At 37.5% G+C, this 23,076-nt stretch overlaps 2 protein-coding genes and 1 pseudogene across 2 annotated transcripts; 1 reads left to right on the forward strand and 2 right to left on the reverse strand.

Annotated features, from left to right (window-relative positions):
* The first annotated feature begins 2,093 nt into the window (after positions 1 to 2,093).
* LOC149496720 (P-loop containing nucleoside triphosphate hydrolases superfamily protein) lies at positions 2,094 to 5,161 on the forward strand. Its single transcript, XM_089720707.1, has 2 exons — positions 2,094 to 3,229; positions 4,547 to 5,161. The coding sequence occupies exons 1-2, from the start codon at positions 2,099 to 2,101 to the stop codon at positions 5,027 to 5,029; spliced, it is 1,614 nt and encodes a 537-aa protein (XP_089576833.1). The 5' UTR covers positions 2,094 to 2,098; the 3' UTR covers positions 5,030 to 5,161.
* A 567-nt stretch (positions 5,162 to 5,728) lies between these two features.
* On the reverse strand, positions 5,729 to 9,706 carry LOC149496721 (HECT-like ubiquitin-conjugating enzyme (E2)-binding protein). The gene is made up of 5 exons (XM_089720873.1): positions 9,239 to 9,706; positions 9,012 to 9,093; positions 7,839 to 8,672; positions 6,448 to 6,708; positions 5,729 to 6,187 (listed from the first exon to the last, which is right to left on the reverse strand). The coding sequence occupies exons 1-5, from the start codon at positions 9,621 to 9,623 to the stop codon at positions 6,028 to 6,030; spliced, it is 1,722 nt and encodes a 573-aa protein (XP_089576999.1). The 5' UTR covers positions 9,624 to 9,706; the 3' UTR covers positions 5,729 to 6,027.
* A 1,570-nt stretch (positions 9,707 to 11,276) lies between these two features.
* On the reverse strand, positions 11,277 to 12,098 carry LOC149496722 (bZIP transcription factor 44 pseudogene; annotated as a pseudogene).
* Between the last annotated feature and the right edge of the window lie 10,978 nt (positions 12,099 to 23,076).

Genomic DNA, 23,076 nt, shown 5'->3' on the forward strand with positions numbered 1-23,076 from the left:
TAAGTTGATAAAATATTGTGATATTTGAGCTGGTAGATAGTCCAATTTTTAGGGGAGATGCTGCCGAAATTTTGATAGAAATTAGAATAAATTTTAATTAACAACATAATTAATAAGTTTATTTAGATTAGTTCTATAATTTGGTACATAATAAATATAGTGCTCTGGTTGTTTATAAACTTTATTATTCATTTAACTATTTAAATATTCATTTATTTATTTACATTATTATTGTTAATATTGTTATTTATTATATTATTGTTGTTAATTGCTAATACTATTTATTTATTTATTTATTTGCATTGATTTTGGATGTTTAATGGTGCATTGCATCACGATGTCTAATTGAATAATATGTCTGCATTTGATTGCAATGTTTGATTTATTTGTGTTGTGATATTGCTGTGCTTTGCTTGTGTGGAATTGGGATGAAGTGGGTCACCATGGGTTTGTGAGGACGGTCGATAAAGCATGGATCCTGATTATGATGAATTGTAAAACTGGACCGTCGGCCGGGTAAATGGGAGATCGGCGCCCCCGTGTGCACCTACTGTTACCGTTACGGTTAACCACAGGTTGGCTTCTTTATTTGGGCGCACCGGATAATCTAGGTTTGATCGCAGCCCGCAGGGTGGCCTCCTGTTGTGAGCGCCTGATGATCTAGATTTGATGGAGACGACCGGGTTGCCTCCTGTTGGTATGGAAAAGAAAAGAGAGAATGGAAAAACAATGAGAGGGCTGGTCAAGTGAGGATTAGACCGGTCGGCCAGTATGGGGGATCGGCTCCCTGGTGCACACGTTATGAGAGGATGGGCCATGTGGGAGGACGGCTCATCGGGGGTTTCGGTGACGCCACAGACCAATTTCCACGTGATGTGATTATTGGAAGGTGATATTGTTTGTGAGTGCTGGTGACATGCCATTTGTGTGACTGGCTGCGTGAGCATATAACTAGTCGGATGACTAGATTGATATGTTTACACATCTGTGTGACTGTATGTGTTGTGCAATAATTATCATTTTAGGAAAAACTCACATGTCTTGTTTAATTTTTCAGGAAGTAAGTTCCTCTTTAGTTCGATTTAGGTTACATTTCTTCGACGCAAGGCATCAAAGAAATTTTCCTTAATTCCATAATTATTTCAGTATGTAACTGTATGTATAAAAGGCTATGTATATCAAACAGTTAGTGACTCCGCAGTTGTAGAATTTACTTACATTTAGTCGTGTATTATCGTAGACGAAATGAGATGAAATAAAATCTTGAGGCTTATTTATTTATTTATTTATTTATTTATTTTTTTTTTTTTTGTAATATGGGCTGAATATTTGAAGTTTATATTAAGATAGCAAATTTTAGGGTTTCAGGCTTACTACGGGCCTCGGGGGCCTTAAGCTTACCTGGGCCCTAGTGCCGGTCCGGCCCGTAGAATCGGGTCGTGACACTTACCTAAGGGAGAAGAGTGTCGAATCACTCATTCAAACACTCGTTGGTGTAAAATGTAATTTTCGAATTAGCCACTAAGGCGATCTTAGGATATTTTAAATTTCATTGAGAGCGATACTAGAAATCTCATTATTTTCTCTATTCCTACATTTATATATAGTAAAGATAGATCATCAAAGTCATCTTTTAAGTGAAAAAATTTAATATTTTTTTTAATTATTTAAAAGAATATAGATAATTCTTTTGATTACTAAAAGATCAAATTCATTGGAGGCTTTTTATGGGTCGAAATGATAATGTGGGGTACACAATAGGGGCCCTCCCCTTAACTCACCAGATTGGTTAAAATAATTATGGTCAATATAGAACTCGAATTTGAGACCTTACCACAATCTGATTAACAATATTTGTAATATTTTTTTAAAATAATGTTTATAAACTTGATATTATTATTAATGAATTATATTTTAAAAAAATCTGCAATTGAGAAGTAAAAATTAAAAATATGTTTTAAATAAAATATTTTCGAAAACATATGGAGCTTAACATGGAAGTAAAAAAAAAAAAAAAAAAAAAAAAAAAAAAAAGAAAGAAAACTCCTGACGCTTGCACGAGGCTTTTGTTTTAGTCCATGAAAATTGGCCTATAAGTATGACCATCCATCTACCAGTAATGAACAACAATCATAACATTCGAGTGAAGACTCAAAACGGAAACACATTCGTCTTCTTCTTTAGTCCCGTTTCTTCTCTTGTCTCTCACCCTTCAATGGCGTCTCTCTTCAAAGAATTCCCTTCCATGTCCACTCTACTCTCTTTCTACGCCTCTTTCTCCACTTTATCCATGCTTGTCCGTACGATAATCAACGAAGCAATCCCAAAACGCGTCAGAGATTTCATTACTAACAAATTATCAGATTTCTTCTCCTCTTACTTCTCTTCCGACTTCACTTTCATAATCGAAGATCGATGGCAAGCCGTACAGAACGAAACGTTTCGAGCCATTGAAGTTTATCTTCCAACAAAGGTAGGACCGACTACAAAAAGCCTAATTCTTGGCAACAATGACAGTAACAACATCACTGCTCCGCCTAAACCAGGCATTCCTGTAGATTCCAAAGTAGTTGATGAATTTGAAGGTATGAGGTTAGAATGGACTTTACACGAGAAGGATTCAAAGAAATACTACTTACGAAACAGGCGGTCTTTTGAATTGAAATGCAAAAAGAACGAAAGAGAAACAGTAATGAACAAGTACTTCTGTCATATATGTCGAACCGCGGAGTCGATATTGAAGAAACGCGAAACGCTTAATCTTTATACTTATGATCACGATGGCTCTGTTTGGGAATCAACTGTGTTTAAGCATCCTGCAACTTTTGAGACTCTGGCAATAGAATCTGAGCTTAAAGATTCCATTGTAAATGATCTTGATTTATTCTTGCAGAGAAAGAAGTATTTTCAAGATGTAGGCAGAGCATGGAAAAGAGGGTATCTTCTTTATGGGCCGCCTGGAACAGGGAAATCGACACTAGTTGCTGCTATTGCTAATTATCTCAGATTCCATATTTATGATCTTCAACTTCAAGGAGTGAAAAATGATAGTGATCTTAGACGGATACTTACTTCTACTACTAATCGATCTATTCTTCTTATTGAAGATATTGATTGTAGTACCAAGTCTTCTCGTTCTAGAAGTACTCGCAAAATTTCAAATGATGATGATAATGATGATGATGATGATGGCGATCAACGGGATAATAAGCTTTCTTTCGATCCTGGGGTGAGTTAAAGAATTTCATTTCTTTTCTTTTCTAAAGTGCTTTTTAATGTTTTTATCATCTGGGTTTGCAAGTTTTGATTGATTGTTTGATATGGTTAATGGGTTTCTCCTCTCCTGGTTTTCAATTTAATTGAAAAACAGAGTTGCTCTGTTTTATGCTCTGTTTTAACAGCACTATTTCCTTTAGGTGATTATCATTACTTTGAGAATGAGGTGATTATTTATTTGAGTGCACTGACTTTATGCCTTCCATTAATTTGCCTTTTAGAGAGTCAAATGGTATCCTAATCAAGTGGCAGTGTAATTTAACATTTGAGGCAGATTCAGGATATAATTTTAAGGCATAAATTTTCATATTTTTTTTTTAGTAGATTGCAATTCAGTAGGAGAGTGATCTTTTTTTTATTTTTATTTATTTATTTATTTATTTATTTTTTTTGTGGGTGGGAACAGTAACAGTAACAGTAACGGAAACAAAACAAAACATTCTTTTCATTGAAATATTAGTAGGGCAGATTGGAACACGCAGCCTGACTCTATTGAAAAATCTATTGTTCTTTCCACTTGTACCAAATCATGAATCAAATAATTGATTTACGTATGATTAAGGCATGGAAAGAAAAATGTAATATTTTCAATAATTTGCCAATCTTTAATTATTGTTCTGTACCACTTTGTTTTTTTTGCATCGAGTTGTTTTTATCTTATAGCTTCTCCATTTGCCTCCCCCCAAAAAAAAAAAAAAAAAAATATTATAGTGGTGGTCTTATTTGCTCCTCCTAGTTTGTGCTGTGTTTCTACTTGTGGCTAGCTATGCTTGCTTGCATTGACTTTGTGAACAAAAAAAAAGAACCTTATCCAACTTGTGTTTGGTTAGGTAGAAGAGTTTGTTTGCATACTGAATTTTCAATTCCTCCACTACATAGCATAGGCACGTGGTTTTGTGCATGATAAGTGTGAAGTCTCTATTACTTTAACATAGTATATGAGGTTGAGGAGCAAACTTCGACTTTTCCTTCTTTTTACAGTGTAAAGGAAGAATTTTTTGAGAATGTAATTTTATTGGATTAATTTGATGCAATCTCCACTAATTCCATATTTAGTCCACTTTTCACATTTACAAAGTAATGGTCTAATCACCCACGAATCATAATTTTTTTTTCCTAAAAAAAAATTATAATGACATCCAATTTTCTCAAAATGGATTATTTTATTTTAATCTATTTTAGAAGATTTGGATGCAAGGAGAGTTACATTTTTTTTTTTTTTGTCGTTTTTTGTTTTTGAATTCATTGTTTCAAATTTGATTTTCCACAGGTAACACTATCAGGGTTGTTGAACTTCATCGATGGGCTATGGTCAAGCTGTGGAGACGAGAGAATTATAATTTTCACAACAAATTACAAAGAAAAGTTGGACCCAGCATTGCTTCGACCAGGAAGAATGGATGTTCACATTTACATGGGTCATTGTACACCTGAAGGGTTCAGAAAGCTTGCAGCCGCTTACCTTGGAATTAAAGAGCATCTTCTCTTTAAATGCATAGAAGATCTTATTGAAAGCATACAAATAACCCCAGCAGAAGTAGCACAGCAACTCATGAAATGTGATGACCCTCAACTTGCTCTTCAAAGTCTTATGGAGTTTATTAATAATAAGGAGAATGAAATTGAAGCTAGAAAAGATGAAGAAGAGGTCATCAAACAAGAAATTGTAATGCTTGCAAAGGAAGATGTTAAAAACCAAGATGGGAAGAAGCTGGATTATGATTTGGAAAACAGATGCATTTACCTAACTTAAATAGTTAAACTTGCTCTTTCCTCTATATTATATCTATCTATTTTTCAAATAATTTTGTATTGAAAATTTATGTCAAAGTATGAAAATGCTATCTTCAATCCAGTTGAATGACACATTTTTCTGTTTTGTCTATCTAGGGTATAATCCCTCTTTTGGTCGAGGTAAATAATCAATAGTGAGCAAACCCATCAGTTCGATTCACAATCCAAGACATTATAAATTGAACAAACTAAATTTTTTTTCAAATAAAATTCAACTAAATCAATTTGATTCAGTCAATTCAGTTCAATTTTTTGCTATTTTTTTGAAGATTTCGAACATATCTTTTGGGTTTCATAAAAATTGAACCCAAGCGAAAATTTTGTTGATTCTTTTATAAAAACAAAATCGAATCTTCTGCCAAAAACCAAACTAATAGGTTCGGTTCAAACAGTTTAGTCAGTTTAACCAAAGTTTTCTCACCGTAGTAGATACTCTTTGTGCAGATCTGTGTGTTGGATATACAAGCATATGTCAGAATTTGCATGCATTTCAAAAATCCCCTGAGTCAAGGCTGAAGCAGCTTAACAATAAGCAAGAATCTGTATGACATTATCGTTTGAGTTGTTAAGAAAAGTCAGTTTAAAAATATTGAATGGATGCCAATAAAATTTGCTTTTGGGTTGAGTTTGACTTGCTCTAGTCATACAAGATTCAAACTACCTGTGAATAAATTTCAAATTGCTTTTTTCAAACAAGAAATAAACAAGAGCTTCCAAAAAGCAAGTTCCAGTGTTAACACCAAAAAGACTCTAAATACTCCGGCCACCGTAAGTTTTTTCCTAGATGGTAGCATGTGCTCAATTTCTCCTCATCTAACACCAACCTCCTCAATTACAATAGAGCTACATTTTGTTTTTGCAACTCGAGCAATAACCTTAGCATGGGCAGTGCTTCACTCCAATCTACTCTTTCAGTGGGATCTAGTGCCAATTCAGATATATAACAATGGCTCATCATCACCTCAGAATGAAAGACAAGGATAAACCTTGGAAGGAAGTACAAGAAGGTGGAAGTATATCCTCCATGGATGTGATGGTTTCAGTCAATTCTTCTATTAGATCTGGCAACACGAAAACTTCATCTGCTAGGTTCTTCGCTATCCAATCTTCTAACACCCTGCACAAAGTTCAACTTTTACTAACAGGATTATGAGGAAAAAAGGGGGAAAAGGAAGGAAGAAGGGTGGGCGGCGATTCTGAACTAGGCCATAACATTGTGTTAGACTCCTAAAATTCTGTAGGAATACCACAATAGCAGTGCAGTGTGTGGACACACACACACTACAATGTTATCAAGACTTCTCCATTTGTCACAATGAAGAGGTTTCTTCAGTTGATAGAAAATAACAAAAAGAGAGTAGTTGAGTAATGACTAACCTTAATTGAGAATCTTTATTGTTGCTACAGTTGGTAAACAGAAGCTTGATCACAGGGCATAACTCTAATTTTGATACTGATTCCGAACTAGATTCTCCATCTAAGCAGCTACCAGTACAGCACCATGAATTTGGATTTAAAAGAACAATTTGCAGCATAGGAGATTTAGTTGTCAAATCCCTAATAACGGTCCTGAATGATAATTCATCTTTTGCACTTTCTATTAGTTGATTTGCGAACATCTTCTCCAAAGTATATTTCCTATTCATGATGAGCAAACTATTTAAGGAACTCAAAGTGCAAATATTGAATGCTCCTACATCCCAAGAACCACTTCATTATGAATATGAGCAAAGAAATGTGAAGTATTCAAGAACAAAAATAAACATCCTCATATTTTTTATTTCTTCCAACATACATTGCAGATATTTTGATTATTCTGGTTACTAATACATTAAACTATTCCTGTAAAACCAAATTAATTTAAGAAACTCAGCTGACATTTATCCTATAATGCAATATATTCTCAGGACATCCTAGTAAATCTTAACAATATCATTTCCTGAAAAATTGCCTTCAATTACTATTCATGTAAACATTGTCATCACAAAAAAAAAAAAAAAAAAAAAAAAAAAAAAAAAAAAGAAGGAAAAAAAAATCCAAAAGTGATAATCAAATTTCCTTCTTTGCAATATATGTTTCTCCTCCAAATTCTCTAGTAGCATAAATAAATGTGAAAATTATGTAAATTGATTGTATGCTTGGGTTTCTTATTGAAAGATAACATGATTGATAATAAGTCCAAGGTCATAGACACAGCATTATCTCAAAGACCAAATACAAATAGATCATATCAAGGACAGTGCACTAAGCACAAGAAAATTGACTATCATTATTTAATGTGAACCTCCACATAATTTACTTTTTGACACAATTCAAAGAGTACCAGATCCTTTAGCTTATTCATTTCACAGCATAACAGCATAGAACAACATGCTCACTTGGAAGAGTTGCAAGAAAAGTCACCAACCACTTTTTGCTTGTTATTTTTGAAGTGGTTGGGTGAATAAAAATGATAATTTTCAAAAATGAAAAATTTATTAAATAGTATGTTATAATATTAGCATTGGAAAAGAAATAACCTTTTTTACCCACTAACTTATGTAGGCTTCACATGTTCATTGCTACACTATTCACTAGATTGACAAGAGTGGTTACCAATATCAAAATCTACAGATGAAATCCGTTCAAAAGTAAGAGAATCAAACAAAATTCGAAAAGCACACAATGATTATGATTTTTTTAAATTTTTTTTTTTTTTGCTATTTCAATTTCATAAAAGCTGGTTATGCACACAAAATACATTACATACAATTAACATATTCGCTAACCTGAATGAGTCATCTGATCCACAAACTGGCAAAGATGTAGAAAGGTAACACTTGAAAAGTCTAACTCCACCATCTACAGATGCATCATCATCAGCACAAGGATAAGCTCCAAGAAGCGTAGAACATTGGGGACAAAAGAATTGCTTCCACTTAATTCCCCTAGAAAGATTATAGGATCTAGCCATAAAAACATTTCCAAGAAACCCATTAAGAAGAGATCTTCGATTTGCCATGGCCTCCATAGCTTCAGTGGTGTTCTCGTCCATTAATGAAATTTTGGATACCTCACGTGTCCTTGCTTCAACATGTTCTTCTGCATGATATGATGAATTACAACATCTAGGTTTTGATTCTTTTTCAGAAGGATCTGATGCTGATGACATATAAAATAATCTATTAGCGTCAACAGCATCAGGTTCTTCCCCCTGAACTTTATGTTTGAGTATTTCAGCATGGTTATTTAAATTGAGATGTGAAGAGGAAGTCCCATTAACATCCACTCTTCCAATATGACTATCACAACTGCCGTCACTTCTGAGATAAGATCCAAAATCTGACATTGTTTCTTCACTTAAACCATTGTGCACAGCAAAATCCCCTCCAGGCTCATGTCTCTGAATTCCGTCCCAGTCAGCAAGTTTACAGCCCACAAGGTCATCTTTGCAAAGAATAACTGTTGTAGGACTTAACAAGCACACACCCTTGGGACATGTATAGGCATCTGCATACCTATTCACCAGCTTCTCACTTACACCTCCAAAGGAACAACAGCAAGCTCCAAACCAGTTGTCAGCCATCTCTCGCCAGTCAACAGATGGCGTTTCCATAAAATGTCTACATATGAACTGAAATTTTGAGAATATGAAAAGGTAAAAGGAATATTCCAGCAATGCCAAATACTTAAGTGCAGTTAACTACTCAAAGCTGCATAAACAAGAATTCCGTATCCCTACACAACAACCATAACTCTAGTATATAGGCAAGCATGATACTAGCAATGAGTTTTCTAAAGCTAATTAATTTTTGGCATTAGACAGAATTTAGGAAATTCATCTATTCGGCCACCGGACAATTTAGCATAGAATGATCGTTATCAGAAGTAGTCATTCCCAGAAATATGCATAATCAAGCAAAAGAAACAAGTCAGACTTGAAATAGAAAATGCATTTTTACCGAAGGGGACTTCTAGTAAATTTTGTTGAACAACTTCTGCAGTAAAAGTGCACTTCCTCCATTGAGGATAAGCTCTTCAAATCTGTAGTACAAAGGCAAAATAACAATTCCAAAATACATAGTAAGAAATAATAACCAGACAAATCCATTAAGCATAATCTCAGAAATGCAATAACCCAAAAACAAGAAACAAAAAACAAAAACAAAATTACCAATGAAAAACTTACCAGAGTCCATATCGAGTGGCTTTAACGAGTCAAAAACCCCATTACTCTCTCCATTATCACTTAAGTTCAAGTTGGATAAGATTGGGTGATCAGCAGGAAGAAGCAATACAAGCTTAACTTCAATATGATCCTCCAAAGCTCGAAAATTTAGTGGAGAATCTGGGTCAATCAAAACCTTAGGAAATGGAACCCTAATTGAGACCTGCTTGGCATCTTCTTGAATCCAGGTAACAAGAAGTTGGGAGTATGAGAGGAAATGGACCTCAAGGTTTTTGCAGTCAATTGAAGGTTTTGTGTTTGAATCGAAGAGGAATAGTTTAAGGATTGGGATATGAGATTGGGTTTCCCACGTATATCTCCATTTTCTAGGGTTTATAGAGCACATCTTATATTTGTCTGCTGGACGAGGTGTGCTCACCGGCGGTGACTGGTGAGAACGTTACCCGCTGAAAATCAAGGATGAATCAATAATTATGCAAAATGCAATGTTTTCAAGAAAATGGCAACTGTCAATTGGGCTTGGATCGTCCAAAATGGTAAACAACAATGGGCCTATAAAGGCCCTCATGAATATGAACTAGGCCCCAATATTGGTCTCATTATGTCCACAGGTCTAAGTTATTATTGTTCTTTATTAACCATGAGCAATGTTTTTAAAATCCGACCATAACTTGTATGAGGACTAGGTTACAATTGGACCAAATCAACTCAATTCAACTAAAATTTATTTTTATTTATTTTAATTTACAAAAAATTTTAAAAATAATTATAAAAAATTTTATAGAAAAAATATGTTACCATTCATCTTTAATGTAACTCATGGCACTAATGATATACGCATACACTAGTTAAACTACCTTTGTTTTATTTAGAATTTCATATCTCTTTAAAAAATCATTAAATTTATTTAAATTATAATAAATTATTGAGTAAATTAATTATATTACCCTTAATTTAATATTAATATCTAAGAAAATTATTAAATTGAAGTAATAATTATTGGTCATATATAAATGTAAACATAGAGAAAAAAATATTTATTACTCGTTGAAACTACAAATGTGACAAGTACTTTGGAACAAATTATTTTCTCAAATGTGACAAGTATTATGGAACGAAGGTAATAATAATTATGAATGCAGAAATTGCCTAAATTTTCGTTGAATTTAGTTAAAAAATCATGGTTAATTCTATGGTGATTAATATTAATAGAAATTAAAACTCGTGATTAAATGCATTTTCTATTTGAGTAATAGCTATGCACACAAAGTGTTTAAAACTTAGTTCTATAGTTGGTCAAATGCATTTTCAAAGTCCATTATTCAATAGAAAAGATTACTATATTAAAAAAAGCCAAAAAAAAAAAAAAAATCTTGTTTCTCTTTTCAGTATGTTTTCTAAGGCTAAAAATAGCCAAATTTGATTGTGAATAAAAATTTGAGTCTGAATAAAAGAGAATGCATAAAAAGGAAAATAAAAAAAAAATTAATAATTAAATCGCGTTGTCTAAGAGCATTTTCAACATGACCGTTGATTGTGTTAACTTATTTGCCATAAAAGCAACGCTATTGTCTGTTTAATCTATGAGTCTGATGTGTCAAAAAGAAAAAGAGATATTGTCTATCACACTCTCTATTTTTAAAGAGTCTGTTAGACTGTGCTGAAACTAATTTCTTCTTTATGCATTGGAGAACTATTTTTAAAATCTAATATCTGCAAATACACATTTAGCCACATCACCATCTACAACTTCTATTTATGGTTGTAGATGGTTGTATTGAAAATGCTCTAAGAGACCTAAAAATAGGGAGTGCAGTGTCTCTTTTTTGTTTGGAGATCATCTTATAATATGCATTTTTTTTCGTAACAAAACACATAGATTGCATTACATTCAAAAAAAAAAAAAAGCAAAAACCAACGGATAGCCAGCACTTTTTTTTATACTAATTAATTACACATTTCAGCAACATTTTTTTTAACCTTTCATCAATTTGACCTTCAGGAACCTAATTATTTCATTAATGGCCAACACTAGCACTACCAAACAACCAGAATATTATTATTATTCCCATTAAAAAACAGAATTAATCAATACATGGCCATGTCCATAAAAGGTTGATTCACATGGAAAGAACTCCAAAGATTCACATGACAGTTTCAAAAACACCATTCAGATAATTAATAATCTCATTAAGAGACTCCAAACGGTGTGTAATCTCAGATACTTGACCTCTAAGGATTGAATTCTCAGCCTCAAAATTGAACAAAAGCTGAGTTTTACTATTGAGACTGATAATAATCTCATTGTTTTCCATCTTTAGTTGAGTCATTTGCTTCATTAAATCATCCAACTGTTTTCGCTTCCTCATTCTCGATCTGCGCGCTGATTCCCTATTTGATTGCATTCTTTTTCGCTTTCTTTGATCCATAATCTGCCATAGATCCTCCTCAGAGCTCGACCTTCGCCTGCTGCTTGAACTAGCCATGAATAAAATATAGTAGTTTTTTATTGACAAGGAAACCCAGAACCCAGAAATTGATTATATATAAAGAATATTTGAGTTCATGAAAAAACGTAGAACCAGTAGAGGAAAACAACAGGGAAAGATTGAACAAGATGGGTCCTGCGGCGAAAACTAGAGTTGATCATAAAACCAGTTTCACTAATTACAGGAGACATGATTCTGTCTCAAAGATCAAGAACAAGAAATTAAACATCAAAACATTTATATTGAAGCATGAAATGAAAGACAAAAGAGAGGTGTGTATAAATGGAAACTTATAAGCTTATCTATAAGAGGAGGAGAGAAGGAAAATGGAGAATATTTAAGAAAGGAAAAATTATAAAGATTAATTAAGAGATGAGGATAAGAAGAAGAAGGGATTCTGTGGGTATTGTTTATGGAATTTATAGATTAGAAATGCCCGTCGAAAATTCAAATTTTTTTTATTAGCGAGAATTATTATTTAGTTCCTCGATTATGGTCAAATACACTACTCTATCCTTGCTTTTTTCAAAATACATCATTACATTTTTAGCTTTTATACTCACACTACAAAAAAAACGGCATTTTGCGACCGACAAATCGGTCGCAAAATGCCAAAAATCGGTGGCTAATTTCAATTAGCGACCGATCAGCGACCTAAAGATATCGGTCGCAAAAAACGTCGTCGCAAAGTAAATTGCGACCGATTTTTGGGTCGGTCGCAAATTAGCGACCGATAAAATTGGTCGCAAATTTTGGTCGTATTTTTATTTTGAAACGCTGTCGCAAATTGGTCGCAGAAAAAGTCTGTTGCAATTATGAAAGTCGGTCGCAAATCGGTCGAAAATTGTAAATTTAAAATTTTAATTTTTGGTAGCAAATCGGTCGCAAAATTGAAAAAATTAAAAAAAAAATATTATTATGAAACCATAATTTTTTCGCACCTGTGAAAATTGACATATATATATATCACAAACGCAATTCAAGAACAATATAAAAATGTAATTGTTATTGTACTGAACAAAATGTCAAAAAACAAATGAAAAACTAAAAAGGTCCAAAATCAAATCTACGCGGTTGCTCATCTGCATGATCCGATGTCGAATCGCCGAGATGAGTACCTGCTGGATGTGCTGTGGTGCCGGGAGGGGTGACCAAGGTATCGTCTACAGCATCAGGATCAGGATACGGAAGTGGCTGCTGCTGAGATGTCGAAACATTTTGATCTGTAGCAGGCGTAGGATCAGAGGAAGAAGTACCAGCACGGGCTCACCGGACAGCCGCATCACATGCGCTTTAAGCTCTGCAATCTGTCTCTGCTGATCATCAACACGAGCCCATAATTCAGTAAACTCCTCGACAGTGTGCTCGGGCTGTGGTCGTGCGCTGGCTGCAGAAGCGTGAGATTCTGAGCTGCAGTAAAACTGTGATGCTTGAGACCCGATGCCGTATACCTTCCTCTTCTTCTCGCCCCCTACAGCCTCAAGATAAAGTGCTACCTCGTCAATTCTTGACTCAGCTTCAGATTCATCAGTCTGAGAAGAAACAAGACACTCCCGAGCTGTAGTATAGTTCTCCTGAAAACAAAAAATTAATTAATCAATGCAATTGCAAGCTTTATTATATTGAACATTATACATCTTCGCAACGAGTAGAGGGTAAATGTAAATATCATTCATTGTTACTTACATTGACGCTTACCGCACGTCTGTCGACAAACGTATTAAGATCGTGGTCCTTCGTGTGAGTGTATGTAAACACCTCAATCGGTGTTGGCTCACGACCTAATTCTTTAGCCTGTAATGAATTTTTATGCATGATATATTAATATATATATATATATATATATATATATATATATATATATATATATATATATATATATATATAGCGTCCTTTCATTAAACATCAGTTTCATAGACTGTGACTAGTTCACTTACTAATAATCGAGCTATCTCTATAGCAGATATTGACCCGCCTGTGTGTTGAGAAGGTCCTGCTCCATCACCGCCAGTCTCACTGCACCTGTTTTGTGCAAATATCTCCCGCTTTCTCTTGAATGTAGGATCCTCCCAAGCCTTTTGCCACCTCTCCCATATCTCCTGAGACACGCACTGCTACTTCTTACCGCTTCTTCTCATCATATATGTGAAGTCAGCATATCGATCAATGCATAACTTCTCCCAGGCCACTTTCAGCATAGCCGTAATGGCCTCGTCCCATATGAAATGTTTCTGCAAAAAATGAAAAATAGCGTTTCAATACTAAGGAGGTATCTTGATGAATTGTAAACATTGAATGATAATATAACTTAAACCAAAGCGTACTTGAAACTCCTCCCAATAAAAGTCTCTCGCCTCTTGTGGTACGGCATCCCATGTGTATTCTTCTTTATGCAGCTATAGCTTGATTATCCTCATAATTTGCCTCGCTGCGCGAGAAGATGGATATATGCTGAGAAAAAAAATAGAAGTGAAATATAATTAGACGAAAGCATCACAATCTTGTGAATACTCAAATTTTGAGGCTCAGGGGAATAACATGGTATGTGAAACTCTTTAAATGGAGGAAAGCACGCCTGCTACAGTATCATGCCAATTGTTTTGACTTTGCTACAGTAACTTTGACTTTGCTACAGCAACTGTGCAAACTGTCCGACCGGACCGAAGGCCATTTTGGACATTTACTCGAAGTATGCCAATATGGTACTTAAAACGTCCGGAATGTCGCAACGATCACGGAACAGGTCCCGAAATATTTTTATGAGACCCAAAACTCCCGAAAACTCCTCCGGAATGAAAAAGCCCAAGTAACCGCGACACCTGCCGCCGGCGACCCGTTTTGGCCTATAAAATGGCCTCTCCCCCTTCATTTTTGAGACCCCTGTCTGTGTTGACGGACGATCTTTCTCCCTCCCACGCTCCTTGCGATTTCTTTACCGCTTTTTTGCATTTTAATTTAATTTTTATTGCATTTTTGTTGTGATATTTGGACACTAAAATCAAACAAATTAAAATTAATTAATATTTCCCAAGCGAGGAGCTTAATCTGGAGTTAAGAAGCGGTTTCCGATTAAATCAGGTACATAAACGAAACTCTGCCTATTTAATTTTAGCACTTCATGCATGCTTCTCTTCTACTCCTAATAATTCTACAACTGCATAAATGCATTCATGTCATCATTAGGTAAACAAATTGCCTCAAGTAAATGAATTTAAGCTAAATGCCCGGTTAATTAATAATCGTGGTAATAAGCTTAAATCCGACAATTTTGGCTAAAGAGCCTAGTTAATTAATAACTACGGTTCAACTGCCTTATTTTCAACAAATCCGGCTTAAGTCCAATTAATCAATAATTGTGGCTAAAAGCCTTAATCAATCACGTTTCGACAATAAATTGTGATTAAGCTCGAACGTCCGATTAATTAATAATCGTGGCATTAAAGCCTAAATCGCACATTTTGGCAAACTAATTGCCTAAAACAACACATTTTGGCCAAAGGCCTTAAAATCAACCATTTTGGCGAAAATCGCCTAAAATCAACATTTTTGGCAACAATTGCCTAAATCAAAATCATTTTGGCTAAAAGCCATTAAAATCAACATTTTTGGCAACATGCCTAAAAATCAATCAATCTTTGGCAAAATGCCTAAACAAACATGCACGAAGCATACACACACTCATGCACAAAGCATACACACTCATGCACAAAGCATACACACTCATGCACAAAGCATACACACTCATGCACAAAGCATACATACTCATGCACAAAGCATACACACTCATGCACAAAGCATACACACTCATGCATTAAGCATACACCTTCAAAGCCATTCAAAGAAGGCCTATCGAACTACGTTGACTTTGATCTTCCATTCAAACGGAAGTACGTAGGCACGTTCGGGATTTAACCCCGGGAGGCAAGTCAAAATCACTCAAACATTTCATTAATCCATCATTCACCTTGCAAAGCGCTCATTCATCGGTTAGTTTATCAGCATGACATGGTCTCGGGATCCACCTCGGGTTCGCAGACTGTGCCTTAAACATTGGGATAATTAATCTAGCAACTAGGTTAATTAAAATTGGAGTCACTCAGGGTTTTTTCCTAGTTTACCCTAAAATAATTAAACAAGGTGGCGACTCACACACTCACGTGCATTTCTGTCCTTAATCATATGCATTCATATGCCTATGACATTCGGGGTAGGGGTTCACAGTTTGGCGACTTCACTGGGGATTAATTATGTAATCATTTTGCATAAAAGTGGACTACAATTGTTGTGAAAACTAACTGGCCTTTCTTTAAGGTATTATTTTATTATGCTTTGTTTTGCAGGGTACCCTAATATGAATAAAGTGTTCTTTCCTTAAGAATACTTGATATGGAAATCCGGACTTAATTAATGTGATTAAGACATTAAAACTTGTTGATTTATTTGCACGATTGAGAATCCTTTTCTCCATTGCATAAAAGAAATGAACTTCAAATGAATTTCTTCTCTTTCTGTTCAAACTTCTGAGTCTGGATAGCAAGTAGCACTGATCGGCAAGTCTCTTTGATTATGTCGACGGACAGCCAAAGCGTCCTCCCTGTTACCGCAAACCATCCCTAATCCTTTTGGGGGTGGCACATGGGTATGCGTACCGTTGGACCCACGCGAAACTCCTTGTTTCACATGTGGTTAGGTATATCCATACTCAAGGTTCAAGGGTCCCTTAATAAGCTGATTCTCTATTTGTGTCATAGCCTATAGAACCTATCCTTTAGGACTGTATGCACCCCGTGATATGAAGCATCTCATTAAAACAGATTATGATGTGTTGTTATGCATTCACGACATATCATGAGCATTGGGTAAACACATGGAGAACACAAAAAAAATATTTCCTTTGGTCATGCACAGTTGGACAAAGAGTCATTCTCTCTCATATCAGCTACCCTGATACTACTATACCCTTAATCCAGTTACCCTCATACTTACAGGTACCCCCTGTTCAAGTGTCAGCTACACCTACTGTGCTATCACCGACCTCATCAACTTCAACTACACCAATGGCATCATTGTCTGACATCCAAAACCTCATAGAACAAATGGAAGCCAGAATGGAAGCTAAAATGAATGAGGCATTGGCTGCCCAAAGAATTGCCCTATTAGCTGAACTAGGCGGTAGTAATGGAAATGGGGCTCCAGTTGGGGGAAATGATAATGCTGCCTCCAATCAAGGACCTAGTGCTGCATCTGCATCCTCAAACCCTATCCCTAACTTGGAGGACATGCCCTCCAAAACTGCTTCTGAGTTGGAAGCTCAGAAAATGAGAGAAAAACTTGAATTGTTGGAAAGGTCTGTTACTGCCCTTAAAACACACAAAGAAGTGGTGGACAAGACTTGGGAGGACATCTGTAATGCATTCAACTCACAGTATCACTACAATATGGAAGTGGATGTAACCCGAAGGGAGCTAGAAACCACTAAACAAAGGAACAATGAACCTTTCTCCTCGTTCCTTACGAGGTGGAGAGCCAAGGCCGCCCAAATGATTAACCGACCTTCTGAGCAAGAACAGGTGGACATAATAATAAAGAACCTACAGCCTGTCTACCAACACCAACTACAAACTCAATACCTACCATCGTTCCAGTCGCTCATTGCCACTGCTACGAAGGTAGAAGATTTACTTCAAATGGGACAATTGAAAGAAGACCCGGGAACCTCGAGATACAAAAAACCTAGCCAGCCCGGAAAAGTCCACAAAGTGGCAAGCATCACCCCCACGAATCCTTTACGTGTGGGAAACATGGGAAATATGCGAAATGGCAGTCAGTCAAGAAGAACATACACTGATCTCGGGATGCCAATCCTTTTGGTGTTCCGAGAAGCTGTCAAAGCAAACTACATCAAACCTTTGGAGGCAAGACCACCACCCAACCCCTTACCAAGGAATTTCAAAGCCAATGAATACTGTGAATACCACCAAGCACATGGCCATAAGACTAAAGCGTGCTGGACGCTTAAGAACCGCATCCAGGACTTGGTAGATAATGGTTCAATTATTCCGAGAAGTAAACTAAACATTAGCACTAATCCCTTACCAAATCACGGGGTAAATGCTATTAGTTCTGACCAGGAATTGATCGATCCTTTCGACCTATTCCTAGGAATGAATGAAATCTGTGTCCTAGACCTGAATGACCTAACTGAGGAACTCGACGCTATAACCAGGAGCGGGAGACAATATGAACCATTAGTCTTGGACAAAGTCTCGCATAACCCTTACCAAAGGACTGATGAACCAAAGGAAGACCCAGTGCTCTCGCAATTGAAAAAAACACAAGCTAGAGTTTCGATTTGGGAACTTCTAGCATCATCCTTTCCTTATCGCCAAGCTCTTTGCAAGGCTTTGAGTCAACTTCAAACATCGGTGGAAGTCAGCCCTGAAGTGTTGGTATCCACCCTCACCCAATCATCAAAGGTGCAAAGCATCGGATTTTCTGAGGATGACTTACCCAAGGAGGGAGACAGTCACAACGATGCCCTTTACATCACTGTTCAAACCAGAGACAAAACTGTGCCCATGGTTCTCATTGATAATGGGTCAGCACTGAATGTTTGCCCACTAAAGGTGGCCAGCTGCCTGGGGTTGGAAGAAACAGATTTCATTCCGTCCGACCAGATAGTGAAAGCATATGACAGCACCCGGAGAGAAGTATTGGGGGTTGTTACACTAAAATTAGTAATTGGGCCAGCCATAATGGAGGTACCGTTCCAAGTCATTGATGTGCCCACCAGTTTCAACCTGCTGTTAGGGCAGCCATGGATACACCACACCAAAGCAGTACCTTCCTCTTTGCACCAAAAGGTCAAATTCCCCTACGAGGGTAAGATTGTAACGGTTCAAGGAGATGATTACAGTCAGCTCAAGAAACCCAAGGGCCAGCCTCTCTTTGAGGTCAACCCCGAAAATGCCAATTTTCCCCTCTCGGGATTTGAATATGACACTATGCAGTTCATAGAAGGAAAGGCTGCGAACTCCCGAATTCTATTTGATTTCGGGACGGTGCAAATAAACTGCATAGTTCCTTTGATGCTAAAGATGTCCTACCTGCCGGGAATGAATATGGCAAGGTCCGGGAAGAAATACCCCACGCTACAAGCATGGGAGTGTCCGGTGAATGAAGGGACTTTTGGGCTGGGTTATCAGCCTACTGACGAAGACCATGCTGAGAAGACCAGAAGAGGAAAGAAGAAAAACATCCAGATGCCATCACACTTTTTGACTTTAAATAATTACTTCTGCAAATCGGGAGAGACGATTCCTTATCATGGCTTCCAAGAACCGTTTTACTGCCCGGCTGCTAAGAAGATACTACCTGGGTTAGAAATATTCTCTGATGTCTGGGGTAACGAGCCCGAAATAGTGACTGAAATGGAAGTGGAAGACTTCATGCAGCCTATTCTCTTTGATGAGGTTGCAGTCATTACAGGAAATGATGGGGACCAAGATTTACTGAGCCTGATCAAGCCAAATGAAGGACCTCTCACCAACTGGTACGCCGAGGAGGAGCGCGCTGCTGATAAACTCCCTCCCGAGTCAAACCTAGAGTCAAAATCTGTAATCAAGTCTTGTATTGAGTCTGAGTCTGACCCCGAGTATGAAACCGAGTCAGAGTCCAGTTCCATTCCTGAGTCATCTGTGCCGGATTTTGAAAATCCAGATTTCAAATTTGATGTAATTTTTGAAGACAATTCCGTTATTATCAATAAAGGCTTGCAAATTATTGACTACCCCGCATGTCTATCTTTCCAAGCATTTCCAAGCAAAAATAATGAAAAAGAAATAAATGAAATGAAAAATGATAAAGAAAAAATAATAATTGGCAAAGAAGAAAATGAACATACATACATTGCATCTGACTGTGTGAACAGGGAACAGGTCAGTGAATGCTTAAAGAAGTTTGCCGATTGCTTCATGTGGAAGGCAAGTGACATCACGGGAATTGACCCAGCAATAGTGGTGCATAAGATTCCAGTATACCCTGAGGCTAAGCCAATGAAACAGAAGCTAAGAAGGCTTAAAACAGAATGGTCCTTGAAAATCAAGGAGGAGGTAGCCAAGCAACTGGAGAATAAGTTCATAGAACCCATTGCCTACCCGACATGGTTAGCAAATATTGTGCCAGTGCCGAAGAAAGATGGCAAAGTCAGAATGTGTGTGGACTATCGGGATTTGAATAAAGCATGTCCGAAGGACGACTTCCCCCTGCCGCATATTGACTTGTTGGTAGACCGAATGGCGGGACACGAGATGGTCTCCTTGACCGATCTTGCTGTCGGGTACAACCAGATAATGATGCATGTGCTAGACAAAGAGAAAACGGCATTCATCACGGAGTGGGGAACCTACTGCTACAGGGTCATGCCTTTTGGGCTCAAAAATGCCGGGGCAACCTATCAAAGAATGGCGACGACCATCTTCCATGACATGATTCACGAAGAAGTAGAAGTGTACGTGGACGATATGGTTGTTAAGTCAAAAACAGCCGAAGAACATACAACAGCGCTTGAGAAGTTCTTCCTTAGACTTCGAAAGTACAATTTAAAACTCAACCCGGCAAAATGTCTGTTTGGAGCTACATCCGGAGTATTTCTGGGGCATATGGTCAGTCGGAAGGGCATAGAAATTGATCCTTCAAAAGCCAAAGCCGTTATGGAAATACCAGCACCGAGGACGGAAAAGGAAGTTCGGGGTTTCTTAGGAAGGCTACAGTACATCAGCCGGTTCATCAATCAATTGGCTGATACTTGTGGTCCGATCTTCAAATTACTCAGAAAAAGAGTAGCCGTAAAATGGAATGAGGATTGTCAGAAAGCTTTCGACCAAGTCAAGCAATATCTGTTATCCCCGCCAGTTTTACAGCCACCAAGGCTAGGAAAGCCTTTGCTGTTGTACCTATCAGTGACAGAAGAAGCGATGGGTGCAATGCTAGCTCAACAAGCAGAAGATACAAAGGTAGAAAATGCCGTGTATTACCTTAGCAAGAGGATGCTAGAATATGAGCTAAAATACAATAAGATAGAGAAGTTGTGTTTGGCTCTGGTATGGGCGTGTACAAAGCTGCAGCACTACCTCTCGTCCTACACCACCTACGTCATTTCTGAATCGAACCCCTTGAAATTCCTTATGGAGAGGCCGGTTCTTGATAGCAAAATGGCTAAGTGGGTGTCGGTGCTCGCAGCTTATGATTTAAAATTTGTACAACGAAAGGCGGTGAAAGGCGGAGCCTTGGCTGATCAACTAGCAGAATTACCGGTCGAAGACCAAATGCCGGAGGTAGAATTTCCTGATGAAGACTTGGTGAACTTGGAAAGTGAAATCTGGGAAATGTACTTTGATGGAGCTTCGAACTACCATGGAAATGGGGTTGGAGTCGTATTCAAAACTCCTTGTGGAGAATACATTCCAATCGCTGTCAAATTAGATTTCGACTGCACCAACAATGAAGCCGAGTATGAAGCTTGCATAAAGGGGTTAGAAGCAGCCCTAGAAAAAGAGATAAAAGTCCTCAAGGTTTTCGGAGATTCCAACTTAATAGTCTCCCAAGCTTTAAGGAAATGGAAAATTAAAGAAGAGCGTTTGGTTCCTTACCTACAACGCTTGGACGAATTGGCTCAGTAATTTGAGGATTTATCCTTCCACTACTTGCCGCGAGCCAAAAATCAGTTCGCAGATGCTCTAGCTACTTTAGCCTCTATGGTCAATGTAGAAGGAGACCGAGTCATTCGACCTTTGACAGTGCGGCTACAGAAACAGCCAGCACATATCATGAATTTGGTTGATGACAAGCCCTAGTACTGGGATATACAGAATTATCTTCAGAATGAAGCTTACCCGGAGGGATCCACCAAGACTGATCAACGGACATTGAGACAGTTAGCATCCGGATATTTCCTTACTGGGGGGGTTCTGTACAAGAGAAGTTGGAGCGGCCTGCACCTAAGATGCGTTGATGAGGAAGAAGCTCAAACCATCATGGATTCCCTACATAATGGGGAGTCTGGTCCACACATGCACGGGATAGCCTTGGCTCGAAAAATCATGAACCTGGGTTATTACTAGTCAACCATGAATGCAAATTGCGTGAGGCACGGGCAGAAGTGTCACGAATGTCAAATTTTTGCTAAGCTGCAAAGACAGCCTCCGGTCAATTTGAATCCTATTGCTTCACCATGGCCTTTCGCGACTTGGGGCATAGACGTGATCGGAAAAATCCACCCGAAGGCCTCTAACGACCATCAATTCATCCTGGTTGCTGTAGATTATTTCACTAAGTGGATCGAGGCAGCCTCTTATTCAGTTTTAAATGCCAAGAAGGCAGAACAGTTTGTCCGTACTAACATCCTTTGTCGGTACGGAACACCATTCGAGATCATCACGGATAATGGGTCTCACTTTCAGAGTGAATTTTCTAATTTGTTGAAAGAAACAAGAATCCAACATCATAAGTCCTCACCCTATCGTCCACAAACAAACGGGGCTGTAGAAGCTGCAAATAAGGCTATAAAAGTCATTTTGCAGAAGACGGTTAAAAAGCATAAAGCTTGGCACGAACAGTTACCGAATGCCTTATGGGGATATAGGACTTCAATTAGAACGCCCACCGGAGCAACTCCGTATTCTTTGATATATGGCATGGAAGCAGTGTTGCCTATTGAGCTGGAAGTTCAGTCGGCAAGAATTATCCAGGAAAGCCAGATCAGCGAAGCAGACTGGGCTAAGAATTATCACTTGCAACTCTTGGGTATGGATGAAAGGCGACTGCAAGCAATCCACCAAACTCAAGTCTACCAGAGAAGAATGGCACGACATTTTAATAAGAAGGTCAAAGACCGGAAACTGGAAGAAGGTTGTTTGGTCCTGAAGGAGATTAGACAGCCAATCATAGACCCACGTGGGAAGTTTCGTCCTCATTGGGCTGGACCCTATGTGTTGAAGAAAATATTGTCCGGCGGAGCCGTCATCTTGACTGATTTGGATGGTTTGGAATTCACGAATCCGTGTAATTTAGATCAGTTAAAGAGATATTTTGTGTAATAAGCATTGCATAATGTAAAATGAACTACACTAGACCTGATTCTCTTTGGAAAAAAGAAATTATATATCGGAGATATGTAGGCAACCCTCATTGGGTACGGTCTAAACATTAATGAAAATCATTCCATAATTCTTTCTTCCTTGCCAACAATAAAAAAAAAGGAGGGGGCAAAAAGGAGAAGTACCTGGAGAATGATCGGGGAAACCGTCCAGTCCTCGAAGCCTAAAGCAGCTTTGTCAAGACTTCTGATAG

The sequence above is a fragment of the Jatropha curcas genome, chromosome 4 (assembly GCF_041381405.1).
Source record: "Jatropha curcas cultivar XTBG-Jc1 chromosome 4, XTBG_Jcur_1.0, whole genome shotgun sequence".
NCBI classification, from domain to species: domain Eukaryota; kingdom Viridiplantae; phylum Streptophyta; class Magnoliopsida; order Malpighiales; family Euphorbiaceae; genus Jatropha; species Jatropha curcas.

Coding starts and splice junctions, on each gene's coding strand:
- LOC149496721 (XM_089720873.1), bottom strand. CDS start 9,623: ATGTGCTCTATAAACCCTAGAAAATGGAGATATACGTGGGAAACCCAA. Junction 6,709..7,838: donor GGATCAGATGACTCATTCAG/GTTAGCGAATAT, acceptor CATCATGAATAG/GAAATATACTTTGGAGAAGA. Junction 6,188..6,447: donor AATAAAGATTCTCAATTAAG/GTTAGTCATTAC, acceptor AACTTTGTGCAG/GGTGTTAGAAGATTGGATAG.
- LOC149496720 (XM_089720707.1), top strand. CDS start 2,099: ATGACCATCCATCTACCAGTAATGAACAACAATCATAACATTCGAGTG. Junction 3,230..4,546: donor AGCTTTCTTTCGATCCTGGG/GTGAGTTAAAGA, acceptor GATTTTCCACAG/GTAACACTATCAGGGTTGTT.